The sequence below is a fragment of the Physeter macrocephalus genome, chromosome 9 (assembly GCF_002837175.3).
Source record: "Physeter macrocephalus isolate SW-GA chromosome 9, ASM283717v5, whole genome shotgun sequence".
Lineage (NCBI taxonomy): Eukaryota > Metazoa > Chordata > Mammalia > Artiodactyla > Physeteridae > Physeter > Physeter macrocephalus.
Window position 1 is genome coordinate 62,332,390 of NC_041222.1, and position 10,258 is coordinate 62,342,647.

The 10,258-nt window shown below is 41.1% G+C and overlaps 1 protein-coding gene across 2 annotated transcripts in view; it reads right to left on the reverse strand.

The window, feature by feature from the left end:
• Window positions 1–10,258, reverse strand: part of MLLT3 (MLLT3 super elongation complex subunit) — a 253,131-nt gene that overhangs the window by 5,606 nt on the left and 237,267 nt on the right. For both annotated transcript variants that reach the window (XM_007130213.4, XM_024126722.1), the window contains exons 9-10: window positions 4,281–4,352; window positions 2,972–3,043 (exon numbers count right to left, since the gene is read on the reverse strand). In XM_007130213.4, the coding sequence (XP_007130275.1) occupies window positions 2,972–3,043; window positions 4,281–4,352 (144 nt within the window). The remainder of the gene's footprint in view (window positions 1–2,971; window positions 3,044–4,280; window positions 4,353–10,258) is intronic.

Below are 10,258 nucleotides of genomic sequence, written 5' to 3' on the forward strand. Positions count from 1 at the left end.
CTGCAATGATGAATCCAACTCCAAAATAATAGCAATGATAAAAGACAGACTGAGTGCAGATAAGGAAAGCAGGCAAGGCACATGGTATATTATAGGTAGTAGAAAAGGAGGAGTATGTATACTGCTTAACTCATTCTTCAGATGATGGTTGTTGTGAAAACATCTGTGATGGATTATTTCCTGCCACGTCAGCTTTGGAGGGGGTACCACACAGGCCTTTTTTTTTTTTTTTTTTTTTTAACAGGGTAAGATCCACTTGTTAAGTCTGTAGCTCCTTCCCCCAATCCTGGTTATAAAAGTCATAAAAATTATTAAAAGACAGATGCATTGTAGTCTGATTATGCTTTTTTATATTTTTTATGTTAAAAAACAAAACAAAACAGGATTCTTTCCACCCGAAGCAGCCTCTTTGCTGAGTGGGAAGTAATGAAGAAGCTTTGCTTTAACTGCTTCTGTCTGGTGGGGAGTCAGGTCTGGGGTAAGTTAGGACTTCCTGGAGAATGGCCCCAGCTATGGATGGGGAAGCCCTGTCTACCGTGTGACAACGTGTGCCCTACCCTGGGTTAAGAGGCATCCTGGAGAAAATCACTTTCGGCAAAACACTTCTCAGGGAGAGTTTTCCATGTTGTTAGAACGCTCTGATACACCATTTATTCCCCAACTCCCTGAAGAAAATTCTAAATGTATAATAGCTGTTACCTAAATTGCTGAACCATCCTCTAAGGAAGCCCTGGTTTTCCTCAGAGGTTTTTTGTTTTTTGTTTTTCTCCTAAGGAGGATGCAAATCCAGACTCAGAGCTGGAACTCCAAGGGAGTTTAGAAGTGTTTAGAAGTGTTCAATCTCCCTTCCCAAATGAATGCGGAACAAGTGGTTTAAAGAAGAATCAAATTATTAGTCAGTCCAAGGTACTGACATCTCTGGTTTTGACTGTGTCTACGGTAATATACTTTTACCTTATGGAAAAGGGCCTTAAGAACACAGCCTCTCTTGATCCAGCGCTTTCTGTTCATTAATCTAGATGCTGGGTGCCAGCACTGCATGTCCCCAGAATAAAACAAAGATATTAACCACCTTTTGTGAGCCAAAGAAAAGTGTCAGGCCAGATTTTTTGACAGGATGCATTTAATAGGAAAAGACCTGGGATGGGATCCTGAGCTCACCAGAAATCCCGTCTCAGGTGCTGGGGTCTGTGCGGCTGACAATACGCAGACTCTGTGGAATGCAGTCCACAAGATGAGCAGTGCTCAAGGTGGAGAATAACATTAGTCCTCAATAGTTCTATGTTTTACAATAGGAATTAATTAAGCAGTAAACCGTGACAGGACATGCATCATGGTATCATAATCACAAGCCTCAGCTGCATTACAAGGCAAAAGGCCAAAGACTGAGAGCTTTCAACTGGCCTGGGAATGCAATTAGGGTGAAACACTGTGGGCCCTGGAGTGCCTTTATGCCAGGTTAAAAATTCATAGATATCACTCTCTCCCTCTCGAACACTAAAATAATCCACTTCGATGGAATACTCCAGTAAGCCACCTTCCCCCACAAGTCTTTCAAAGTCAAAATAAAGGACAGTGTGAAATTAGGAATGCTAATGACACCCCAAGGTAAGACCCTGCCCAAAAGCCTAGTATCCTCGACTCACTGGTTGGCTTTCCTGGTGAAGGGGTCCCAACCCTGACCAAACATCTGTCTCGCTCTCCTGCGAGACGCACTATTTGGGCCCAACTTGTGCTTTAATAGCTTTATTAGACAACTGCTCCACAGTGGTTCAGAGCTGGTGTTCGGGAAAGGATGGGAAAGTCAGCTAATAGATTTACCATCACCATTCAGGCAATTAGCCCCAAATAATTGCTAAGTGGCAGGCTGAACAATTTTCAGTTACACAGAAGAAAGCTGAAGAAAAATGCTATCAAAATACTGGAATATGTCTTAGGGTCAGCCACTCAAATCCCGCTCCCCGACCCATTACGCACTTAGATAGAAATGCAAGAAGTGCAACTTATCCCCAATTAAGAATTATAGGTCTATAGTCTTTTTGTTCAAATCTGAAACTCTAGAAGGGTTAAAAAGCTTATCAGACCAATCAGGGAACTTGGAAAGTTTGAGAGCATGTATTTATAGATTTAAGCAAAAATGTACACAAAATATAAATGTGACCATCAGCCATTAAACATTAAAAAAAAAGTAACCCATACACAGCTGGGGTAGATTATGTACTAACTTCAAGTCATTTGAAAGTAGTAAAAAAAAAAAAAAAAAAAAATTCAAGCAGCAAAAAAATCTACAAACCCACCTTGGAATTTAGAACTCAACCTTCTCTTTGGGTGTTAAAGAAAAATTATTTTATCAATAGCCACTGTTAATGCAATGGACGCATGTGCTGTAACTGTATGAAAACTAAAAACCATCCTTCTTATCTTTTCAAAACATCAAATTGTACTAATAGAAGTTTACCCACTCTACAAGTCTTCTACGGTTGAGTTCATAATAATAGAATGTATGTTATACAAGATAAGACAAATGAGGAAAATATTTATTTTCCTTAGAATAGCATTGGCAAAGGTTACTAAATTGAATCACAAATGTTTACAGCACTTGACTGCAATTCTTATCACTGTTTTCCCATGAAACCAGAAGCCTGGCCCCGAAGGTTTCTGCATTCCTACCTTCCCCTCCCTCGGCCCACATGACAGCATCAGACGGCTGAGGGATCAGTATATTCCAGCATCATCACCGCCCCATGTGCCCAGTTTTCATCATACCGTAGAAGCCACAAAGCAGACTTCTGGGCAGCCTGGGAAATGAACCACCCCCCTCACCTACTTTGCAGGTGGCACTGGGCCAGTTCTGAGAGTGTGGGGCTTTCAGAAGGCCACCTGGCGTGGCCTCCAGGTGCTATCACACTAGCCCAGGACAAACTAGGCCTTGATGTTTCTGGAAAGGGCTGTGTTAAAAAGCATTTCTCACCTGCTGAAGAATGTGTCTTTCCCTCAGCGTCATCAACCTTCTGTGAAGCTCTACCAGTTCATCTAGGTATGCCTGAAAGAGAACAGCATCCCCCCAAAGAACAAGCACTTTACGGAAGCAGTTCAAAAATAAAAGAATAAACAAATAAGAACATACAAGCTGTGGTTAGAGGTTCCACATTCTACCCTCTACCCCAGGCTGTGTGGATGCACTGCCCAAGGCCTTTGCAGACCAAATCTCTCTTGGCCAACTATTAACTTTTCAAGCCAGCTTTTTATTGATAAAAAGGGCAATTCTTGCACTTATTTGCTCTCAACAAGGTTCAAGTGAGCATGTTCGCCCTCTCCCAACAACGCCTCTACAGAGAGAAGGGGAACTCAATGAAAAATTGCGAGTTTAAGTGTATTATCACAGTCTATACTGTTTTTTGTTTTTGTTTTTTTTAACTATTCTTCCATCTTAGAAGCATTTTAACGAAGATAAAAAAGCCCAAGTTTGAATATGGAAGTACTGATGCACATTACCAATTATGTCAGGGCAAACTGAAAAGAAAAAAGCCCTCTTGGTCCCTCCTGGTCATATCTAACATTACGCATTTCTATCTAAGTGCGTAATGGGTCGGGGAGCGGGATTTGACCCTTCTGGTCATATCTAACATTGCTAGTGAACAGCAAGTAACAGGACAGAAGAATGTCTTATGAAAAATAGAGGTCACTATCCAAATTAGCATCTGCTTTGTCAAGAGCTCCCCTGAAAAGGCAGAGGTGCACCTCTGCATGCTCAGACTCATGGTCTTTGTTAGCATAAATGCCTGGATGGTCCAAGTGCCATTTGCAATGAAGGCGAAAGAAAGGTCTGTGAAGCATTAGCCAGGCCCGCCCCTGCAAAGCACGTGAGGACCCTGCTCACGACGAGACACAAACCCCCAACAGCCCTTGAAGTCAGATTTTGGATGCGTGACTGAACACTTGAGGAAAACACACTGCACTGGGATCAGATGTCCAGCTCACTTAAGTCTGAGATTCCTTAACCCTCCACCTGCACCACAATTCTCTCACCTCCCAATTCAGTGTGCCTGCAATCCCTTGGCAATCATGGATAGCATAAGGCCAAGCTTAACACTGGAGATCTAAACAAGACTTGGAAAATAAACTACAAAGCATTGGGAAGAAGTGCTTGTCATTTGGAGGTTTCAGACATTTCTGATGAAGAAAACGAAAGGAGAACCAGCAAGGATGATCAAGGGAAACACAAAGAAACAGAAGAGGGTCAGTGCTGGAGCACTCACAGTAATGGACTGGACACCTACCTTGTCACATTCACCATTCTTTATTTGCTTATCTGATTTGCTTTGCTTTATTGGACTTTTCACTTCAAGAATCTAGGGATCAAAGAGAACACAGTTAAATTTGATTTCTAGCAGTTCGTAGCTAACCAGCCACCTAAACGAAGGGACTTAAGAATGAAATGTCACGGTGCTTTGTGACCACCTAGAGGGGTGGGATAGGGAGGGTGGGAACGAGACGTAAGAGGGAGGAGATGTGGGGATATATGTATATGTGTAGCTGATTCACTTTGTTATAAAGCAGAAAGTAACACACCATTGTAAAGCAATTATACTCCAATAAAGATGTTAAAAAAAAAGAATGAAATGTCATATAATAACATCACTTTCCAAAGAGCATTTCTCCTCCATACATTTTCTTTCTTCTCCTCTAATCTTACTTTCTCTGGGAAAATAAATTACGTATATCTGAAATGCTGAGTCAGGGCAATAGAACTTTAAAAAAAAAAAAAAAGAAGCTGAAGATAAGGAAATTGATCTAAGCTTCCAAGGCTGCTTCTCTTTTGTGACAACACTCTCACACATATGTACAACAGCTGAGCTGTAGTGGATTACAGTCCCCTCTGGCAAGAATTTTTTCTTATTCATTCTGTTGTTTCAGCATGACTACCAGTGCTCGGTACACTAAGGATGATAAGACAAACACTCAAATACCCTTTTTAGTACTTGACTTTCAGATTCTAAAAAGTACTCACTCGTATCCACTAAACTGAGGCAGCTTTGGAAATGAAGGTAGCCATCAGTTACACTGGTTGCTCCCAACTTGGGATCCTCCCACTCAAGAAGTAAAGAGCTAGGACTATCTTCTGTATTTCAAGAAATGATGTGTTTACCCATGATAAATATCAAGTGCCTTTCCTTTTATCTGACCCAATTGTAGCTTAGGTTACGAAGAGCAGTTCTGCATACTGTTCAGACTGTTGGGAGCTACGTTTCTAATTAATAAAAAGGAGAAACAAATTATTACTTAATAAATACAATTGATTTATTAGAATTTTCAAAATTGAGAATTATGAGGGAAATATTTTTAAATGGCCCTTGCTTAAAATGGTTGAGAACCACTGAAATTATTGATGAGTGTTTACAAATGTATATAGACATAAAAAGCAAAGTAATTTGTCTTTTTCATTATATCCTCATTACCAAGTGAGTTATTATAAACCTGAAGCTAATACTAAGGAAGAAAATGCAAAATAAAGGAGATATTTAAGAAGTCTCATATTCCTATTGCTCTTCTTTTCACACACACACACACACACACACACACACACACACACACACACACACACCACTCTCCAGTTCTGTTCAAAGGTCTACCATCTTCCAAAACACAAAGATTTTTAAAATGAGTTCACATTTATTTTGTAATTTAATTTGTAGAAAGAGCATTGATTGGGCTCAGAAACCCAAGTTCAGGTACCAGTCCCATCATTCATCATTCCTGAACCTCAAAAAATGAGATAAAATGAGAGAGATGAACAAGATAACATCCAGGTTCCCATTCAGCTGTAAAATTTTCTACTACTAATAAACATTTTACCTATTGAGGATGACATTCTAGAAGAGACCAAATACTTCTCTAAGGGTACATATTCCTTTGAATTTAGAAAAATGTATAAGTAAGAAGTGAGCTCCTAACAGAATCTTGCCTGAGAATAGCCTTTATTTCTTCATTTTTAACATTAAGATAACCAAAAGACCAACGTGACCAGGCTAACTTCAAATACAATACTTCTGGCAACACAAGGAAATTACTTAATCGCAGAGGCAAAGCAATAGTTTTTAACATACTTCACTGTAAAGGAAACCGAACACCCATTCAGAATTTCCTTCTCTATTGTTGAAAATGAGACCTCAAGGGAACACTGGCGCTGAGACCTAGGAGTAAGTAGGTCAGTAGATGGCACTCCTCACCAACTCAGATTTGGGGCTGGGCCCAAGCAGAGCAGATCTGCTGCGATTTCAGGCAAGAGGAAAAAACAGTGCCTGCCTGCCTGCCTTGTGCCTTAGAAAACGGAATTTTGTTCCCATCATATCCCACCCCAGAATGCCCCCCTCCATTCCAGGCCCCAAGTCATTGCCCTCTGGGGACCAAGTGACTGAGAACTCTCTATTTGCCATATAGAGCTGTTAACTAGGTTGAGAGAGTTCCACCACCTTCTCTTCAAAGCAGAAAATAGAACACTCAGGGCGCTGAAGTCCCACCCTACACATTCCGCGAGTGCTACAGCACAGAAGGCCCAAATACATTGAAATCCTAGTTTCTTTCTTCTGAAGCTGCAGTGGCAGGAACAAAAGCCCCGGGTGTCAGTGATCCGCCTCGAGTTACTGAGTGGCTGCCCAGAGAGGGCTCAGTTAATCTTCCTGCTTTGATCTCTCCCTGCTCCAAAATAAACAGCTTTGTCAAAACCTCATTCTGAGAGCTGAGCCATGCTGAAGACAATTGTTTTATTTATGATCATTTCTTATCTTTAAGGAAACGACTCCAGAATAGAAAAGTACGGCACCTTGTCTTCCATGGGCTGATTTCAAACCAGTTTAACTGGATAGACACTTTTATTTCATTCAACATGCCTTGCAGGCTGATAGGTGATTTATCATATTCTGAATATTAACTCAGGTCCCATGGATGGCTTCCTTCCTTTAAGGCCCCCTCACCTCCCTCCCTTCTACACTTTCAGCCAAAAAGGATCTGGAATTTTGATTTTGTTTGAAATTCACATAACAAGGTTGGAAGTAAAAAAAAAAAAAAAAAAAAAAATCTTTGGTTAAAATGGCACAGCACTATGATTCCCTATTAAGCTGTATGGGAAGAAAAAGCCACCCAGACTGCTGAGATGCGCCATTTATGCACGTGGTCGTCTCTGAAAATAGAACTGTGATGAGTTGCACTGCTCTCCTTAATCTGAGGATATGGCTTGAGAATCAAAATTTCTTTTTTTTTTTTTTTTTTTTTTTTTTTTGTGGTATGCGGGCCTCCCCCTGCTGTGGCCTCTCCCGTCGCGGAGCACAGGCTCCGGACGCGCAGGCTCAGCGGCCATGGCTCACGGGCCCAGCCGCTCCGCGGCATGTGGGATCCTCCCGGACCGGGGCGCGAACCCGGTTCCCCTGCATCGGCAGGCGGACTCTCAACCACTGCACCACCAGGGAAGCCCCTAAATTTCAAGATTATTATTTTTCTGTATTCCTTTGTGAGGACTGACAACTCAATTATTCAGCAGATGGATTCTCTACTGATGGGTCTTTCATGCTAATGATCACTAGTAGCTCCTAACAATACTCAGGTTAATTACTTGCTTTGTTGACATGTGGCTCTCTGCTCACTTTTTTCCAAGAGTTAGAAAATGTTTGACTCAATTAGCACTTTCTCTCTTCCCTAGTCCCTAGAAGATTGAGAAAAGGTAAGGAAAACACAGTTTGGTCTGATAATTTACAGAAACTTGAGAGACCATTATCAACCTACAGACAGAGAACAGCCAAGGGATATGGAAGAAGGAAACTCAAGAGTCTTCCCATGTCACAGTTTGGCCTTCCCAGTACGTTTTCATCTATTTTATGTGAAATTTCAGACCATCATCATCATCATCACTATCACACACACACACACACACACACACACACACACACACACACACGACTAAAATACACACTCCAGTTCTAAGACATAGGTCCAAGGAGGAAAGCACCCTGTGGTACATTTATTTCCTACCCTAAACTAGTTAAAAGTGAAAGCATATGGACCTCCTTATTATGCTTATAGGTGTATGGAGAAAATGACATATAACTGAGTATTCCTGACAGATTGATGATTCACATGTGTGAAGCTACATTTGTCAAATAAACATATGCCGAGGAACTAGTGGTATGCTATTTAATTGGATAAAGTAATTTTTACCCTTTCTAGATAGATGATACCATTTATTTTTGTTTTCATTCCGCTAGACAGGTTAATAAAAAAAAGTCTGACAAAGACTCTAAACCTTTCCCCGAAACCAGGGCTAGGTCAAGACTGCCCGTCAGGAAGGGATTAGGGGCAGTTCTGTCTGCAGGGCAAGATGGGGGCTTGCTGGAGCTGCATTTATTTAGCAAGCATAGTCTTGACCCTGACTGGAAAATATGCTGAAGGAGACTACTTTGGGGTACAAAAGCACACCCTAATGCCCTTCACTCCTGGCACTGCCACTGCCCAGGAAGTACCCTAATGTTAATATACCACCCACTGGAAGCAGAAATTAGGCCTATATAGGTTTAAACTGGATATAAAAATATATTCGAGGTCTGAATGCTATTCTTTTGCCAGCTCATACTGAAGCACACACTTATAAATATAAGAAACCCAAGTAACCTAGTTAGCCAGCCCTGGGCTCTTCTCAACCGAGCGGCAGTGACGGTTACGCCCATCGTCCTCACTTTCCCCTGAAACGCCTGATTTGGAGCCACACTGGAGGTGAAAGGGCTGGGCCATGGGCATGGCTGGCGCTGGAGGTGGGGGAGCACATGGACTTCGGGGAGTTAGGATAAGGAAGAAGAATGCACACTTCCTTGAATGGCCAGCCTGTAATGGATGATGAGGTTGGGCCTGCAGTCACAAAGAAATTGCAGTTGGACTGTAACTGGTGAGGTAAAGAACACTGATATTATTTCTACTTAATGATGGAGGCTTTAAGTTGTAGATAAACTTTATAAATGAGGAATTTTAAATTTTGAGAGATTTTTGCTTATGCTTTACACAAAATTTAAAATGAAAAAGGTTTCAGCTATAAAATCACAGTTTCCCCATAAAACAAAGATCACACATTCAAGGGCAAGTCTATTTAAAATCACAGGTAGGATACCTGTGAAACAGAATAATTTTACAAAACCACATTTCCTTTATTTTCAAGTTAACATTCATACAGTAACTTGAATTAAGCAATTATTGTAGAGGTCATGTGGAATCTGTCTAAACAAAGAAATAAGAATAACATGGTAATAGAGTATCAACTCAATGCATAATGACGGTTTTACAATACTTGAAAATAGTTTATTTTAGCGAGTATTTAAAATAATCATTTGTTTAACAAAAGCTCTTCATCACAGCTTTCGAAGTTCTGCCTAGACCTTATCCAAATAACTATATTCTGAGTTGATCATCAAATTCACAAGCTTTCCTTTACCTTGATTTATAACAGCAATGATAATGACCACTGTTTACTGTGTATTTTATAAACTATTCCTTACAATCCCAAGTGATAATCCTTTTTCCTGGATGAGCACACAGAGGCAGAGCACCTATAATAATAACCATCTATCATCAACTGTTTGCCAAGAAGGTATGAACAATGCCTCATGCCCTTTACATGTATTTTTTGTCATCCTCCCAGTAACCAGCAAGGTAGATATTAATATCCCCATTTACAAATGAGGAAACTGAGGATAAGTTAAAAGTTATTTTCCCACCAATAAATTACTGTAAATTAGTAAAACAAAGAAGCAGGCTTTATATTAGCTCCAAAAGTCATATTCTTTCTTATTCACTTAACAGCCTACTTACAACTGAGTGGGAAAATATACAGAAAGCAGGAGTAAATGGGCAACACTTTTTGTCACCATCCCATCCTGCATCTAATTAATTAACCCATCCAATGGAACATACTTTTCATGACAACAGAAGTTTACCCTAACTATGTGTTTATTCCTAAGGCTGTAGATTCCCACTTATTTGCTACCAAGAGGGACTTTGTTTAAAACTCAAGGGGTCAGGGCTTCCCTGGTGGCACAGTGGTTGAGAGTCCGCCTGCCGATGCAGGGGACACGGGTTCGTGCCCCGGTCCGGGAAGGTCCCACATGCCGCGGAGCGGCTGGGCCCGTGAGCCATGGCCTCTGAGCCTGCGCGTCCGGAGCCTGTGCTCCGCAACGGGAGAGGCCACAACAGTGAGAGGCCCGCGTACCGCAAAAAAAAA